General features: G+C 41.3%; 2 protein-coding genes across 3 annotated transcripts in view; one reads left to right on the forward strand and one right to left on the reverse strand.

The window, feature by feature from the left end:
• Window positions 1–18,984, forward strand: part of rabl2 (RAB, member of RAS oncogene family-like 2) — a 321,019-nt gene that overhangs the window by 152,631 nt on the left and 149,404 nt on the right. The window lies entirely within an intron of this gene.
• Window positions 1–18,984, reverse strand: part of shank3a (SH3 and multiple ankyrin repeat domains 3a) — a 273,592-nt gene that overhangs the window by 141,950 nt on the left and 112,658 nt on the right. For both annotated transcript variants that reach the window (XM_072435297.1, XM_072435296.1), the window contains exons 3-4: window positions 16,189–16,392; window positions 14,677–14,748 (exon numbers count right to left, since the gene is read on the reverse strand). In XM_072435297.1, the coding sequence (XP_072291398.1) occupies window positions 14,677–14,748; window positions 16,189–16,392 (276 nt within the window). The remainder of the gene's footprint in view (window positions 1–14,676; window positions 14,749–16,188; window positions 16,393–18,984) is intronic.

Here is an 18,984-nt window from a genome sequence, read left to right on the forward strand (position 1 = left end):
ATCAAGAGCTTCTCCTGTATGAGACCTTTCAGGAAAAGGCTTTTGTTTTCATTCTGCCACCAACATCGCCATGACCCACAGCCCCCCAAAAAACGTCACACACATACCGTTCTTACGAAGGCAAATGAAAAGGACGCAATTTAAACGCATACGCACCATTATATTAGTCAGATCATTCTTGTTTAATTGGCTTCGGGAGAAATCACCGGAGTAAGTTTTGGCTTCTGAGGAAGGGAATAGTAGCAGCGGGTAGAGGCTAAAGAGAAACCAAAGCTCAGTCGAGACAGAGATGTTTCCTCGCATCTACATTCCATGTCTCTTTCCTCTTGAATGGGCTTAATGTGAAACCCCTCCAGGTTTGTATTGGCCATTTATCCTTGGATCAAACTGATAGAACTCATAAACATTCCTAATCTATCACCAATAAGCAAACGCACCTCCTTCACGGCGTGCTAAAGCGAGAGAGAGGGAGAGATAAATAGAAAAAGAGAGCGACAGGAGAAAAAGAGTGAGCGAGCGTGAATGGAGCTGTGGCGTATTTCATTACTCAAAAAATACTTTCAGCATTAACAGTTTTGAGAATGAGTCAATGTATATGTATGTGGATGAACTAGACTGTTTTTGGCCGTAGGATTCCTTCTGGCCTGGGCAGCAGCATCAAAGGCTCATTCACTTGACAACTTCACGTGCCCCATCAGACCAAGATTTTTGAGATTTTGAGAACCTTTTTGAGAGACCTTTTATAACAGACACATGGGCATTATTAAATCATATGTAGTATTTATACTAGTCCAAATACTGCTGTCTTCATATAATACTTCATGTCCTCCCGCTTATGAAAGAGGGTGAAATTCAAAGTTGATATTGGTTAAAGAACTGGATCAAGATTTCAAACATGTATGTTTGGATTATTTTAGTATAATTTAATAGCTATGTGGGGCATCATCCTTTTTAGGCATTTAACATTTCTCAAATCAAATATTTAGATTCATTTTTGAAAATGAATAGTTAGTTAATCTGAAGGTTTGTGAGATTGTAACCGTAATATTGACCCTTTTTTTGGAAATTAATGAACACTTTACTAACTGTAGTTTAATAAGATTTATTGACCAAGCAATTAAACAGATGAATATGAAAATGGATTGTCATTCACAGGTGGAGACACTAGATACAATTGTTCTAGTTCTATCTAGGTGATGATCTGTGAAATGTGCGCGTGCTACAACTGGAAGCAGGAAGGTTCAGTCGTGGGGTCCCAAATATCCAGCATAAGGCAATAGCTGACGTCTGCAGAAGGTCGTCTCTGGAGAAGTCAGGCTGCTCAGCAACTTCATCTGACTTTTCCTTGGCTCTGAGGTTTTCCTCCAGTGATCAGAAAGCAGTTGCACTGATCCACAGTTGAGGCCAATTTGAAGATCCAAATAGTTGTAAACATGAAAATCACATCACACTGATGAGAAAAGGTTACTTATGGGGAGAGAGTAAAGTTAGCTTTCTTAGCTTAAGCACTGGGAGCGTTTCTCTCTCCTTCCCTGGTCCTTGGGCTTAGAGGACCCCGGATGGTACTAGTTTGGGTGCAGTCGTTTTAGTTTTTGAATATTGGCGCAGATTTAACTAATAAGACACATTCTAATGTGTGAGTCAGCTGACAGAGACATGCATCGTCTGAACATTAACGAGGCCACATAGTTACACAGGTTAAAGTGTTCACAAGACAAGTCATACGACAGCTAAATGAACATTAACATTATGCACAATAAATGTATCATGTGGACAAAGCTTTAAATCAGATGATTGTTCATAAAACTTAATCACTGGACTAGTCGACTACTGCAATAATCGTTAGTGATAAATGTCCAAATGTAAATCTAATGAGAGTGTATGTCAGAAAATACAGGTTCAGCCATACATCCTGAAAGCACTGCATGTGTGGGAAAGTGCGAGCATCTGTAATCTTCAATATTCACACCTAACAGGCTTAAAGCGTAATACTCTCAGCTACAAATCTCAGCTACAAAAGTCCCACACCCTGTAAGTCGGAATATGGACTTGGCGCAGGGAAATGGGATTTACAGTGAGAGAACTACTTTGCCGTCAAGAAATAAATCAGGGAGTAATTTAATCCACGTTTGAGCGTCGGACTAAGGGCGACGCGATACAATGACATGAAAGTAATTGCGGATTTATAACGCAATGTTTCACTACGCATGGCCACATGGCTGCGCGTGAAAGTTGTGCATCCATCATTTAGAACTCAAAAAGCTGCACTTTGATGCATGAGTGTGTAAAACAAGTCCCACAAGCAGTTAATGCAGGGCTGTTTCTACGGCAACTGAAACCAACTTAAAATTTACCTGAAAGTGCTTGACGATTTGCAACAATGTAATCAGAAATGGCAGAGAGACATGAGAGACAGAGACATGCAGCTGCTCCATAATGGCTGGAAGTCTAAGGGTAAAGAAGAAGTGCATCTTAGCATGTATAATGTAATATCAGCTCAGAGATTCATAGTTTTATTTTATTAATCATAATATTTTAATCAAAAACACAAAGGCAGCTATTATGTAAAGAAGACATCATCTGTTTTTGTCTGCAATATCATTATTTGTGTTTTGGACATTTTAAATTGCATTAATGACCTAAAACAACTTAACAAAAGAATCAATGCAGCTGCTGTTGTAACTGTAGCTCGATTTCTCTTGATTTCTCAGTTTGTTGTTTGTTTGTTTGTTTGTTTGTTTGTCGTGGCGCTTTGACCAATCATGACGTCCTGCCTTTTCCTGACTACTTTTGGCAAGAGCCTGTCCAGATTTATATTGTGTAGAACTCAATTCAGAGTGCTACACAGTGTATAAGTAACCAAGGCATTTAGATTGTGTCATAGTTGCATATTATAGTGACTCAGCAGAAGTAATAATAGCTATTTTTTAAAGGAATATTGTGATTGTGATTTGATCATTTTCACCACATTGAAAGAACTAAGTGATTTTATATCAATGCTGCTCAATTTGCCTGAAATTGTTATTATTATTTTTGTCTTTATTTGTTTCTTCTTCAATTTTTAAAAAGGAATAAGCATAAAACACAGAACAGAACAGCACATTTAACTTAAAATAAAGGTCCCACTTGGTCCAAAGTCTTTTAAATTTGCCCATTTCAAAATGAAGTCCCACTGTCATATTTTCTATTCGTCTAATGTCTGTAATGTCTGTCAATCCAGTCTTTGGTAAGGATTTTGTCATTCATTTCCTTGTGATGGCCTTTCCCCTGCCGCCAAAAGTGTATTCTATTTATTTTAGATGCTTTGAATGAGTTCTTGAGTTGGACGCAACTTAGCTGAAAAAAATCCACCTTGTAATAAACCAATGGAAAACCTAATTAAAAGTAAAAAATCTAATTCAATGTTTCTCCCTCCAGATGGTGAGAGGGAGGTCTTGGATACCATAAGAACATGTAGCAATAAGACACAAAGGGATGCAGATGACATACGTATGAGATCAGACAGGAGTGTTACAGAATTGTAAAACCACTTGCACATAATTTGTAATTGATCCTTTCAAAGCGCTTTGCCGTGTCACTGTCATGAAGAGATGTACAGTACTCATGTACTCAGTCAAAATGCATTACTATTATTATATCTATCATTTCTCATGTCATACTCTCATCTATTGCCTCTGATTATTCTCCAAAAAAGAGAAATTAGAGCGGTCTACAAACTTTACTACAAGGGTCACAAAGAGATTCATTAAAATGTATGATTTAATTGATTACAAAACTCACAAGTTCACTCTAAGAGGTATCCAGAAACTCTACCAACCACGGGTAAGAACCACTTTACAATGTGTATTTCAGTACGGCGGGTTACATTGTGGAATGGGTTAACTGAGGAAATAAAATCATTAAAAAAGAGGCAATTAAAAAGAATCGGGAGGAGAATGAGCATGTAGATGAGGAGATGAGGAGAGGGGGAGCAGAGGTCAGTGAGTGTCCGGGCTTGTCCTTGTCCTGTGTCCTGTGTCGTGTTTGTTGTATAATACAACTGCTGTTATAATCTTTAAATGGGTTTGTGTGTGTGGGTTGGACCTCTAATAAGCGAAAGCCTCCACCATCCCCCTTTTTATACCAGGCAGTTTCTTTGTCTGTATAATTGCTGGAAATGTGTTGTAAACTGTGTCATATTCAGGTTGGAAATAACTAACTAACTAACAAATCGCACATTTCCTCCAGGGCCGCATCTATCTTTTCGTCTTCTGCCTTTGTAATCTTATCAGTTATCAAAGCTGCCATAATCACTGGATCTCACTCATGGACTCCTCCGGCGCCGATTCCGATCCGAAGAGAAGGAGGAGGGGCCCGGCGCTGTGGCAAAGCTAGCTTAGTTGTAGCATTGCTAGCCCGGTTTCTTCTTCGGTTTCTTGTTATATTTCTGCTCCCACGTTGAACTATCAAATCTCCCCAGGTGAACTTGTTGTATAGACAGATAAATCCAACGGGTTTGACCACAGCCCGACAGACAAGAGCGAGGCAGCAAGGAAGTCCCCTGAAATTGGTGTTATAATTTGCTTTTTAATGTTTTGTAATATCACTGTAATTTGATGTTTGATATTGAATCTGTTTTTCATCTGTTTAAGCCCCAGTTAACCACCAACAGTTATAATGACAGTCCAAGATATCAGTGCATTTCTTTTCAGTGCCAGGCTCACAGCAGAACAGGCTTTGTGACGGCCTTGGTCTGAGCACAAACTGCTTTACATAAGGAACCAGAGCCTCTCCTCTCTCTGTGCTGTCACCTGACCACAGTAGGAACGTACAACTTTTCATTTGGCCCCCGCTGGGCTCACACCGCTGGGATCACATTTCACATGTCCCACTAATGCACATGGAATAAGGAAGTGATAGAAATGGACAAGCAACAGTTATAGACCTATATCGCCGAAGCAGGCACAGTTTGTGGCATAAGTTTGACTAATTAGACATGAACAGAAAGAGAGCAAGGATTCCCACTAACATGCACGGGGGAAAAGGAAGCGATATAAATGCAGTGCACACGTTACATCCATTTGTCATATACTCAAATTGCTAAAGAAGAGACATTAGTGGAGCAAATTTAGCTATTTATAAAAAAGAGAGAGGAGTGAACGAGCGCAGTGAAGCGAGGGTCAGAGTAAGATCTCAGGGCTAATATTGTTCAGTGTGGCTTCTATGAAAGCCTAAAATCTTCAACATAAGGCATTAGTAATCTTCCAGTAATGTCTTGTGTAACATAACAGGCTCTGACTTAAACAATGGACTTTTCTCTTACATCATCAGATTATTTTCTTCATTTATTTTCCTCTTTCTTGCGATTTCGTCTCTCTCTTATCCATCAGACAACTTCAGATAACAGCAGCGTTAAAGACATTGAGTGTAATTGTCTGGGTTTTAATGTGTAATTGACTGTCTAAAAATCTTCAAAACATCAATCTAACATGCACCTGAAACAACAGAGCAAAGTGAGGCACAAACACGTGAAAGAGGAGCAGAGTGTGAAACATGAAGCTGCAGACTGCAGGCTGCACTCACAGGGCCGCACAGCCACAGTGTGGCTCCATTCACCTGCAAATGCACAAAGAGTGGCTTCTGAAAGGGCCATAGTGCCTCTACAATTACATTATATTGCGATGTAATCGCAAATGAAATGAATCATTCAGGCCTAACGTCTACTATGTGAAAGATCTTGCAATGATTTGACGTTTCACACTGCAAAACAAACATTTTTGTCCCATATTTAAATAGTGTCAAATAAGTGTCAATAAGTGTCAAATGAGACCACATTTCCAGAAGTACTGACAACACTTCTCCCATCTACAGCACAGTATTACAGCTTAAACATAAAGTGTGGAAGCTCTGCAAACACTGAAATCACAAAAATGACAAGAATGAAAAAGTAGTTGCTACTTCATTTAGAATTGATCAAGAAAGGTTGAACTGAATTAATTACACATTCTGTACGTAGTAGTATCAATTTTGACATTGTGAGTCACGATTGTCATGGTCAAAATAATTGTAAATGGAGAATTGACATTTAATTTTCTGACTTCATTGTTATTAAAACAATACTAATAATTTCTTATGAAAAATGTGGTGTTGAATCAACGTAAACTTAAAATTCTACCAGTAAGATGTACTGTAGAACTTTTCCTGCACAATCTGGTGGTATAATGCGATTGTTGGCAAAGATCATAATTATATAAAATGATTAGCCGTAGTGTTTTTTACTGTCCCATCCCCAGAGTAGTGACTGACCCCAGCGCTAACCTGCGTGCTTTGTTTACTATGCATAATTAGCCATGTACTGATGCTATAGTGCAATTTACCCACACACAATGCTGTCAGACTAGTACTTGGTATCAGAAGCTCTATAGAGGAAAAGTATCAGTATCGGATTGGATTGGATAAAAACGTATCAAAACAACCCTATTTACATCATTCATCAAATACAATTAAAAACGCTTTCAATAACGGCATTTAGAGGTGGAGAAAAATGTAGATACAGTAAATGTTGTTCTGAAGATATGCAAAATTAATGCTAAGTGTATTGTTTATACTATAAACAATTCACTTAATATTTCTATAAACTTTATAGTAAAGAGCTGATTACAAATAAAAATGAAAACCAGTTATGTTGTAAACTTTCAGACAAGGGTATAAGGTGATAAGTCTGCATGTTTTCATTGTATAGGCCTTGGCATTTGTCTGACAATTAAACCTGAATTATTATGACTGTTGGAATGACAAAATATGGTCTGAATATCGTTATGCGATGCTCATTTTTATCAATATTGCGCACATCTAATGGCATTATCCATTAGAATGTTGAAATATACAAATCCACTTAGATGGCTAATAAAGCTTCAGATCCCTCTCCAGCCTCTGCTTGTGTCCAGTCCCTCAGTCCAGGGCCCCTGCTTGTGTCCAGTCCCTCAGTCCAGGGCTCCTGCTTGTGTCCAGTCCCTCAGTCCAGGGCTCCTGCTTGTGTCCAGTCCCTCAGTCCAGGGCTCCTGCTTGTGTCCAGTCCCTCAGTCCAGGGCCCCTGCTTGTGTCCAGTCCCTCAGTCCAGGGCCCCTGCTTGTGTCCAGTCCCTCAGTCCAGGGCCCCTGCTTGTGTCCAGTCCCTCAGTCCAGGGCCCCTGCTTGTGTCCAGTCCCTCAGTCCAGGGCCCCTGCTTGTGTCCAGTCCTTTAGTCCAGGGCCTCTGCTTGTGTCCAGTCCTTTAGTCCAGGGCCCCTGCTTGTGTCCAGTCCTTTAGTCCAGGGCCTCTGCTTGTGTCCAGTCCTTTAGTCCAGGGCCCCTGCTTGTGTCCAGTCCTTTAGTCCAGGGCCCCTGCTTGTGTGAGCCGTTCCAGATCAGTCGTGTTGTGTCTAACCTCCGTGGTCCGACTCCAGGTAGACTTGAGTGCACGTAGCAGCATGGCGTCCTCCTCACGGGGAAAAACATCAGCTTGGTTTGGACAACTATCGCCTGGCTGTTCTTTTGGCTGAAAGCGGCCAGAGTGCTCTGAATCTGACGGTGACTAGAGGCTGGAACAAAGGAAGCAAAAGCGGCGTGGCCTGTTCTCCACTCGCAGCACTCCCAAACACACTGGCTTATTGTGTGTGGACCCTGAAAACATTGTGCTGGACGCTCAACCATTCCACCCACAGGACAGGTCAACTCTGCAGCCAACTGCTTTGTCTGAAAATGCACACACTAACATGCAGTAGAAATGTTTGCAAATGTACAAATTAGGACTATAAGCCTTCAGTTGTTGAGCTGATTAATCGGTTGATGGTGTTTTAGTCAGATCAGAAAGAGCGTCAGTTCCATGAGTGGGTTGGTGCAAATCATCACTTTTTACAGTAAATGTAATTCATTCTACCACTATAACCTCAATGACATCAGACTGCATTGTGACACAGGCCTAAAATACAAATTCAAAGCCTCAATTGTATTCATACATATTTGAACATGAGTTCTTTTTTAATTACAAACAGTTCATTTAAATTAATCCTTCCATCAACTTGCCATTTCACTGCACCAGCCTCTGCTCCATCTCAATCACAGCAGCAGAACTATCTACCTCCTCAGTCTCTCAGTCTTCTCCTCCTCACCACCACCATACGTATAAGGGAAGCGAATATCCCAACCTGCCATGGTTATAAATGTGTGCTGTAAGAAACGAGCTGAACTAAACCAACAAGTCATCAACATTGAGAAGAGCAACTTGTCTTAAAGGGCAATCATCTGGAGTATGTTTATTTTGGCACCTCATGTTTTAAATTCATAAGAAACAAATGGGTGTAATCCCTCATTCCTACTGGAGTGTTTCTTTGCAGAAAAAGATTCAGTTGTAGTCATTTGAACTCTGGACAAGTCAATCTGCGGATCGAGCTGAAAACTTGGGTATTACTCTGAGTAAACCCTGCCCACTGGGCGGAGCCTCCTGATAATAGGCCGTCTGTCTATCTATTTCTTGGCACATTTTTAAAGTTTCCCCTGAAATTACTATTCTTTGTTACCTGGCTGCAGCTCCCTCACCACTGATGGGTACCTGATGAGCATGTGACCAGGGCTGATGCCGCCCCAGGGCTTCAAAAGGTTGTTGTACACTTCTGGTAAATTGAACCTCAAAGCTCCATTTCTGTTTAAAGAGGGATTCTCTTTTTTTAAGAAAATGGCTTTTTTAACTCTATCAAATCAGTTGTGCTGATTGTGATTGGATTCTCAGAGCCACATCAAAGATCGAGAAAACGTCATCTATCGAGGAGATTCAGAAGTTGTTTTTGATGCTCGGGGAGAGAGGACTTTCTAACCAGGATTCATCAAACGAGCTTGAGTGAAGCTAAATGCTACTCCATGTGTTTGATGAGGGAACAATGTTAACATGGTGAAAATATAAGCAAGTACATTTAGCATACTCTGTGTCCTGTAAGTTCACCACTGTCCCTCTCAGACGAAAGGTCAAGTTCACTGACTAGAATGAATCACATGAGTATTTTGTGTTGATTATTACACTTCATATCACACATATCACACTCATATTTCAAAGCTCACCAATAATCATTATAATAAGTACTGTGATAAGAAACTGACAACACAGGCATTTCTGTGTGGAGTTTGCATGTTCTCCCTGTGTTTGGTGGGATACATACAGTAAATCTGGTTTGAGGAAGGGTCAAATGTAGAAGACACATTTGCCAATAAAAAAGCCTAGAAAAAATGCAGTTTATAAATAGGGATCATGTGCAAACAATTGTGTCAAACTTATTTCATTACTAGTGTTATTTCACTGCTGCTTTACAGTTTCAGTCCAAACTTGCCTTGTCTTTTTCCTTGGTAGCTGAGTTTTCAAGTGAACACAGTTCTATCAGTACAATAAGAGTGTAAGATAACATCTTCAAAGTATGAAAACAGAATTCTGCTGCTATGTGCTGTGTCAAGTGTGTGTGTGAGGGAAATAAGAGGAATGTCTGCTGTCATCAGAACCACAGTCCAAAGAGAGGACTGCTGACTCAGGTCCAGTCAGGTGCTCTCTCTCTCTCACACACACACACACACACACGCACGCACACACGCACACACGCACACACACACACGCACGCACACACGCACACACGCACACACACACACGCACGCACACACACACACACACACACACACAACACACACACACACACACACGCACGCACACACGCACACACACACACGCACGCACACACACACACACACACACACACACAACACACACACACACACACACACGCACGCACACACGCACACACACACACGCACGCACACACACACACACACACACACAACACACCACACACACACACAGACAGACACATGCACACACAGCACACACACACGCACACACACACAGCACACACACACACACACACGCACGCACACACACAGCACACACACGCACACACACAGCACACACACGCACACACACAGCACACACACACACACACACACACAAACACACACACGCGCGCGCACACACGCACACACACACACACGCACACACACAGACACACACACACGCACGCACACACACACACACACGCACACACACACACAAACACACACACACACACGCACAAACACAGCACACACACACACAGACACACACGCGCACAAACACAGCACACACGCACACACACACACACACAAACACACACACACACACACACACACACGCACAAACACAGCACACACACACACACACACACACACAGCACGCACACACACGCACAAACACAGCACACACACACACACACACACGTCCAGCACAGTCCACTGACAGGCTACAATAGGGAAAACACACACAGAGAGACAGACAGAACTGAAGGGGCAGTGAAATATATTTTTTCTAGAACGTAGTGTTAAAGTGCGTATGACTACACACTTCAGACACTTAGTGAACATGATTATATTTAAGATTTTACTAAAACGTTCACCTTTTTTCTCCTTATTTGAGCATTTTTGTGATGTTTATAACTATACTTCCTGGTTGGACATGAGCAGCAGATGTAGAAGTAATTCCATAACTGTTACCTAGCAACAATACAGTAAACAAGGGCCAAATTATGACAGTTGATTGACATGATTTGACAAATAATAATTCCAACAACACCGTTATTGTATTAAATGATTGTTAGAAGAGAAAACTGGTTGCGTTAAAACTGCTGTCCGTGCATTTTCAATCGAATGTCGTTGATTGATAGAACTCAGCTCTACTTCCTGTCATTTCAAACGTTTATTGCAACATCTTGCAATGTTGATTTAAAAGGTCTTAGTAGTAGAAGTTGACCCATCTTTCATTTTTGAATCCAACATATATGACTTTAATTCAAGCCTCAGTTACAGGACACATGGTTAAAAGCTCAAAAGATGATTTTGCGTATAATGTCCCCTTTAAACGTGTTGTATAACTTAACAATAGCAGTAGTGTGTGTACAGTCAAATCTGAAAAGACATATACATTGTTATGACTAATGTTTTCTGATTTGTGTTTTGAAAGCCACGTTTTTAAGAAGCTTTGCTCCACGTTTTGAGAAGGTAGAATAAGTGCCCATATAATTTAGTACATAATATTTTTCAGGAGTTAATCTGAGCAATTATCGTGGTCACAATTAACATTTGATTGGTTGCATGGCCTGACTAAATGCCCCCCTTCATACAAAATGACACGCTGCATTCCTTTTCAAATCAAAACTAATTGCCAACATAAGTTAACATCATTAGCCTGAAACATAATGATCTGGAATGAAGCTAATAGAGGTAGATGACAGAGGACAATAGACACCGCTAAATAAAACAGGCTAGTAACATGCTCAGGGACAACATACCGAGATGAGGGGGCCTTTGCACTCTCACACATCTGGAATAAAGTCCTGAAGTTGAACTGATCGTGTTTGGTCAATCTATTACTAGTATTTCTTCAAAAAGAAAAGTAAAGATCTTGGAAGAACAATTGTGTGTTATATTGAGTGAAATGGATGACTTTACTGGTCACAGCGCTTGTTGCCTCGTGTCCTGCTGAAGTGTGTGTGTGTTGTACAGTCAACCATGAAAAGCCAGGCTTTCATCTTGACTGTAGTTGGCCAGTATAAAAAGGATCAATAACAGTAAGTGACAGCGGTGCCTAGAACTGGACCAAGCCACATTTAGTTGGATGCGGTGTGTATTATGAGGCCCCCCGGGGCCACAGGAATTCCATGGCCTGGATTCACTGCAGAGACCAAGCAATGAATCAATCGCTTTTATTTGACTAATTGAGTCTCTCTTCCTCTATTTGACATTTTCTACTTCCCATAAGTCATACTACACTGAGCAGAAGAACACTCCACACCACTGGATATACAAACAACAGTTTGGATGTCCCCAACAGTTCATCAATATACCTTTAAAAAAATGACAGCTCTGAGACATTAGCCAATTCATGATTAGTTGCTGTTTGTTAAAAAGAAGAAAGGTGTTGCAAAATTGGGAGTCTAATATGTAGCCATATAATTAATTAAACTGAACAAAATATACATAGACAAATAGACATTTTCTATGGACACAAAAGACCCATTTCTCTCAAATATTGTTCACATATCTGTCTGAATCTGTTAGTGGGCATGAGGTCTGTCCCACTTCACAGGTGTGGAATATAGAGCATGAACATTGCACAGGTGTGCCTTAGGCTGACCACAATAAAAGAACAATCTGAAACATTCAGTTTTATCACACAGCACAATGCCACAGATGTCACAGGTTTTGAGGGAGCGTCCGTATCGTCAACAGCAGCTTTACTCCTTCATATATTTACCAAAGAAAATCCAGGCGAGATTTAAAATCAGATATTTCTCTGTGCAGAGCTGTGTTTCCACTTATAGTTTAAGTAAAGCACACAGGAGCCAAAACTGCAGAGTCTCAGCTTCACAAAGAGTCCAGCCTTTTGTTCAGCAACAGCCTTCACATTTCAGTTTGAATTGGGAGTATAAGATTTCGGGAAAATCAGCTGGAATGACAGAACTATTTGAGTCTTACCCAAGAAAAACACAAAACCCTTCACTTAAGTACAATACTTTTTGGGTTTAACTGTTACTTTCTAGCCCCAGACTGTGTACATTTACACAGAGCAGTTGCCCACACTTAGTGGATTAGAGGAGAGTTTTCATAGTGTGGTGCTGGTCAGGTGAGGCTCCGGGGCAGGCTCCTGACAGCTGCCATGTGCCTGACTGGAACTGACAGCTCGGGGCCAGTGGAGCTACTGTCCTATTGTGCGCTCTCTGGCTCTCCTGTCTGTCACATGTAACTCTCATTCTCCAACTATCACTTGATCTTAGCCGCAGTAGTAGTAGCAACAACCAGCAGCAAAACAGGTGCCATAGGAGCTACAACACACACACCCGCACGCACACACACACACACACACTCATGCTGGAGGTTAGCGCGTGAACCGGAGCAGGGGAAAAGCATTAGCATTCTGTCAGAGTTTCAGACAAGACTGCACCAACGCTTCACACAACCAACATGCAGCGGAGCAAAACGACAGCACAAGCACCAGAGAGGAAAGAGCAGAGATAGACACAAGCATGAGGCATGGGAGAGTTGGAAAGCTAAGCGTAGGAGAGAGAAGGGAGATGTATTAACTGTCATTACGCTTGACATCCAATAGAAGTAGATGATGAGACTAAGCAGGTACCTTACTATTGAGCCTGGCCTTCCTAGCTTGTTTAGCTCTTTCATTCCTTCGCTCAGGTGCCCGCTTCCTGCTCTGAGTGGAGCCCATTTCCCAAGTCAGCTCCAGTCCCACTGACCAAACATCCTCCACATGGCCAATATAGCAGGCTCCTTTGCCCCGCTTTGTCAAAGTAGTACATCCAGCGCTACATTGTCCCTCCCACAAAGCAGCCTGAGCTCATACAAACGGGGAGATGGTGAGGGGTGATTCTGCGGGACGGTGGTAAGAGAGAGAGAGAGAGCCAAGAGGCAGGGCAAACAGAGGAGAGTGAGAGGAGGAGAATCCCCAGGAACCACTGGAACTGCCATTAAAATAGTGCCTGTATCAACACTGTCAATACTCATATCGCAATATAAAAAATGTCAACAGTTGAATAAACATGTCAACATTGTTATCCAACATGGAATGGAACATAAAATGCATAAAAGGAGAAGTACTATAAGATTTTTTTTTTTAACATGGCAAACCAACACACTAAAGAGTTTAAAAATGACACCAGTGGAAATAGCTTTTAAGTGCTTCAGGCTTCACCTAAGAAAACTACAATATTCACCTGAAAGGGGTCAGCTTTACTCCGACAGGCAGTATACTGATAGTAGATGTGTGATAGGACTTATCTGTGGACACATGTTAACAGGCCCTGCTCTGGAGGGCTTTGTGCCTGTGACCATATTACCAAATAGTGCATTACTAAATGATCGCTTCAGCATCCACCCCCTCCATCTCAGCAGCCCGGGGCTCGACTCATTTGTGTATAATACATGTACCATTCCACTCAGACTCGTATTTGTCACGGGAGTGAACCCAAGACTGAGATAAGAGGAATCTGAACTTACTATGAAAAATACTTGCTCTTGAGGATGAACCTAACACCTCAAAACAAACATAATAGCTTTCTGTGTTTCAGATGCAATCTTAATAGAAATAGGAGCAGGAAAAATGCAGCAGTGTGCTTGGATTCTGTTAATTCATTTTATTTTAGAAATGTCTTCAGAAAACAACCCTGCCCTCCACCTGACAGTGTGACATCTTTATGCTCTGAAAAACAAAACCCTGATTTCATTTTTACTACATTTTCAACAACAAAAAGGACTCACAAACAGGACCATTCAGATTTTCTGTGTTGGATGTATAGCATCAGGTTTAGTCGGGCAGTGCAGTAAAATGTAGTCTAAACTATAAATGATGACCTTATTGTAAACTTCAGCCTGAGGCTCCTGAACTGTGGACCTCTGAAGTAGGCCAATGCTTGACCCTGTGACACAGAGCAGCCACTGCTGGATGAACAGTGGGCAGTGGTAGAACTAAAGCTACAAAGAGCCACAACATTTGCCTTTTGGCCACATGCAATGGTAAAAATATACAGATTAGACTTTGACTACGGTTTCCAAAAAGTAGGAGGCAGAAATGTAGATATTACCTTAGTGTGGAGCTTTGATAACTGTTTCTCATCCAGGTAGGTTTGAGTGTAGACTCGTCTTTTGTAGCGAAACTGAAAAATATTAGAAACACAATCAAATGGTACACTTTGTAATGCATCACATAATGTCCTCCTGCTCTGTCCACCTTACATTTGCCCGTCCTGTCCACATGTGCATGGAGAGACGTCTCCTCTGATATAAAATCATAACGAGATGGACCAGGACCAGCCAGAGCCTCTCTGCTCTATTAAACAGCCAACGTGGAGGTGCACATAAACGTGACAACTTTGTGCTGCGAGGAACTTGCTCATGCGATCTCGGCTGCTCGGGGTTCAGACAAGTCTCAGCTCCATGTCGGAGGGACAATCTGCATAAATGTCTATCGTTGATCTACTGCAGAAGATAGTCATTGTGCAGTATGGCCTTAAACTTGTCCATATTGTGTTTATTCAGTTACTGGTTTCTTAATTTCCTTAAAAACCTACAGTCTTACAGTGTTTCCAAGGCGATAGACAAGTTCAATGCCATACTATGTAACATCGTAGGTATTTCCATGGAGAAAAGCAGGTAGCAGACCCTCTATCAGAAAAGGTACATAACATTTTTACCAATTTTGGTGACGTTTATAATGTCACTTCCTGGTTTGACGTGACAAGCAAATTTCACAAGAGGTAATTTCACAACTGTTAGTAACATACTTAGCAACCTACATTGTAAACAAGGGCCAAAGTTCATTTAAATCAAACAATAGTCATGATTTTAAAAATAATTAGACCGCTCTGCATTTTTTATGGAATGGCGCTTTATTTTGACATCACAGAAGGATTCTGTTGTAGAACTCAGCTCTACTTCCTGTCATTTTCAACTTTTAATTTTCAAATTCTCTGCACAAACTGTAACTTGACCACGGGACTATCTCTCCAAACAACCTCATAACTACAAAAACATGGGACCCTGTCATAGGGGCTTTAACCTCTGTCCACTGCTGTGTGGGTGTGTCTGCCTTCACCAGGATGTGTCTTTGCTTCTATAGAGCTCACCTAAAGCTGTCAATCATATCAAGTGGATTCCTGGAGAGCTGCGATCAATCAATAAATCAACTGAGAGGCAGGGGCAGTCTGCACAGGCACACATTTCACTACTTTACAACCTGGATGGACATTCGTGAAAGTATATTTGTGTGTTATTCAAATTAAAAAAATGCTGCTAAACACCAGGATGAAACAGCCCTACAATTACAAGATGACAGCAGCTGCAGACACCGTGTCACTGTGTACTGTTCAGTGAATGACATATCATGACAGAAACATCTCGCTCTACAAACTGACTCCCCCATTGTTCACACTTTTGGAAGTTTTATTATAAATTAGCTTGTAAAATATTTCTGTTCAATGTCAACATAATTATCTGAAATCAGGTGCACAAGGTTTTCTTTGTTTTACTTTGACTCAAAGGCAGTTTGGGGGAGTGACAGGTGCATATTGCAGGGTTAGTTTGGGACATAGTCTTACCTCCAGGTATGGTACAGGTGCGATGGATGGAAAAGGGTATTCTCGTAGCTGTCTCTCCTCGTCCAGGAACTTGCCAGCTTTGCCGTTGAAAGCTGGTTGAAACAGGCCGTAGTTGAGAACATCCTTCAGGCTCTGGTTGAGGCTGCACAGGATCCGTTGTTTGGACAGCCATATCGGAGCATCCACATTGAATTTCAGACATTTCTACAAAGACGAGGGTAAAGAGCAAAGAAGACACGTTTGGTCACCTGGCAATACTCCAGCATGGGATAAATCAGATCCTATTTACACGACATATAGTTAGCACAAATATAGTAAACATTTAGCTAAAAACCCAGTTAGACCATTTTTACTTCTTGGTGGGATATGTGCTGCAGATGGGATATACCTAGCAACCATACCATAAACAAGGGCCAATTTACACAATAGTTATGCTTTGACAAATAAAATATACAACAACTTTATTTTATAGAATTTTAAATGTATAAATTGTCCTTTAATTTGAAATTGAATTGGTCTTGATGACGTAGGCTCTGTCCCAATACCAATACTTCAAATGTACATTCACAACCTCGCTCAAACTTTTCCCTCACATTTTTCATCACAAACTTGACTGATGTAAAAAGAAAGTAATAATCAGTAAAACATGAAAACCGGTCATATGTCACACTAAAGCTCTATGGATGAACACTGCTGTATTTTCTCGGAGTGAGACCAAACACTGCATGTTGTCCAGAGCTGAGGATTATTCCCTGTGTGAGCTGAATGGAACTGCACCTCCTGCTGGTCAGAGTGCAAACCTTTTAAAACTATACATGTGGGAGTACGCTTCAGAGTGGGTGTTTCTCAATTCCCAGGATCCTTCCACCCAAGACCACTACAACTAGTGTCTTCTCCAGAGTCAACTCCTCCGAAGCAGAGCCAAGTGTCCCGTAAAGCCTCCTTTGGAACAGGCTCAGGAGGGAACCACTGTGGTAAAAGTCATGATAAAAAACAATGCTTTTACAAAATGGGAAGAAGCCACAAGTGTCTTGTGTGTGTCTCAACATTAAACATGTGTCAAATAAAGGCTTTATGAAAAAATGTCAATTTACTTAATTAGATTGGGAAATAAATAAATGCAGCCTATGAACATGGCCATTTTATCCAAAATAAAAACAACACAATTTTATACAAACTAAGCCAAAACTGGGCGGGCTGTAATAAACTATTAAAACATGCTTTTTGAAAAGAATAATTTGCTTGCTCACTTTTATTTGCAACATGTGTCGTGATTTGAAATATAGTTGAGCTGATAATAATGATAATAATAATGTTATCTGCATTATTATCAGATCATAACGCAGATAACAGAGAGTCAAACTCCGGAGGACGTGAGGCCTTTGGGTGAATTGGAACGCCGCTTGGCAGGGCCACGAGGTATGACATAAGGACACTAAGTGGACATTAAGAGACGTTGTGGACATAAGCAGACGCTGTGGACATAAGCAGATGCTGTGGACACGAGGATATGCTGTGGACATGAGGAGACGCTGTAGACATGAGAAGCTGTAGACATGAGGAGACGCTGTAGACATGAGGAGACGCTGTAGACATGAGGAGACGCTGTAGACACAAGAAGACGCTATAGACAGGAGAAGACGCTGTAGACATGAGAAGACGCTGCAGACATGACTAGACAATGTTGACATGAAGAGACAATGTAGACATGAGGAGACGCTGTGGACATGAGGAGACACTGTAGACATGAGGAGACGCTGTAGACATGAGGAGACGCTGTAGACATGAGGAGACGCTGTAGACACGAGAAGACGCTATAGACAGGAGAAGACGCTGTAGACATGAGAAGACGCTGCAGACATGACTAGACAATGTTGACATGAAGAGACAATGTAGACATGAGGAGACGCTGTGGACATGAGGAGACACTGTAGACATGAGGAGACGCTGTAGACATGAGGAGACGCTGTAGACATGAGGAGACGCTGTAGACACGAGAAGACGCTATAGACAGGAGAAGACGCTGTAGACATGAGAAGACGCTGCAGACATGACTAGACAATGTTGACATGAGGAGACAATGTAGACATGAGGTACATTAGTATGCTTTTACTGAGCACATGCCTGTCAGCCTCATTCACACTGAACATCCCAGTTTAACATGACTCTGCACTCCACACCCCACGCCCCACACCCCACACCCCACACCCCACGCCCCACACCCCACGCCCCACACCCCACACCCCACGCCCCACACCCCACACTCCACACTCTGCCTCTGCTGGAGCACGGCTTTCAGGGTCAAGAGAATCTACACCACAACCACATGTGCAACATACGCTGCTCTGGTGCTTACAGCAATGCTTTTACTACATTTATGTAACTATTAGGCAAGGCAAGGCAAGTTTATTTGTAGAGCACATTTCATACACAAGGCAATTCAAAGTGCTTCACACAGCAGGAAAAATGCATTCAAATCACAAAGAAATTACAGAAATACAATAAAATTACCTAAATTAAAAAATATCAATCCAACTGATTTTCTAAACTAATAAAATCACAAACAAAAGAGAAGAGTGCAAAGATAAAAATTAACTACAATAAAATTAACTAAATTAAAAATTATCAATCCAACTGATTTTCTAAACTAATAAAATCACAAACAAAAGAGAAGAGTGCAAAGAAAAAATCCTTTCAGTCATATGCGCAGCTAAACAAAACTGTTTTTAGCTTAGATTTGAACATTGTCAGAGTAGAAGCCTGTCTCACATCTTCAGGAAGACTGTTCCAGATTTT

This window comes from Eucyclogobius newberryi, unplaced genomic scaffold, assembly GCF_026437365.1.
Source record: "Eucyclogobius newberryi isolate DKJ021-1_F unplaced genomic scaffold, fEucNew1.0.hap1 SCAF_7, whole genome shotgun sequence".
In the NCBI taxonomy this organism is placed as follows: domain Eukaryota; kingdom Metazoa; phylum Chordata; class Actinopteri; order Gobiiformes; family Gobiidae; genus Eucyclogobius; species Eucyclogobius newberryi.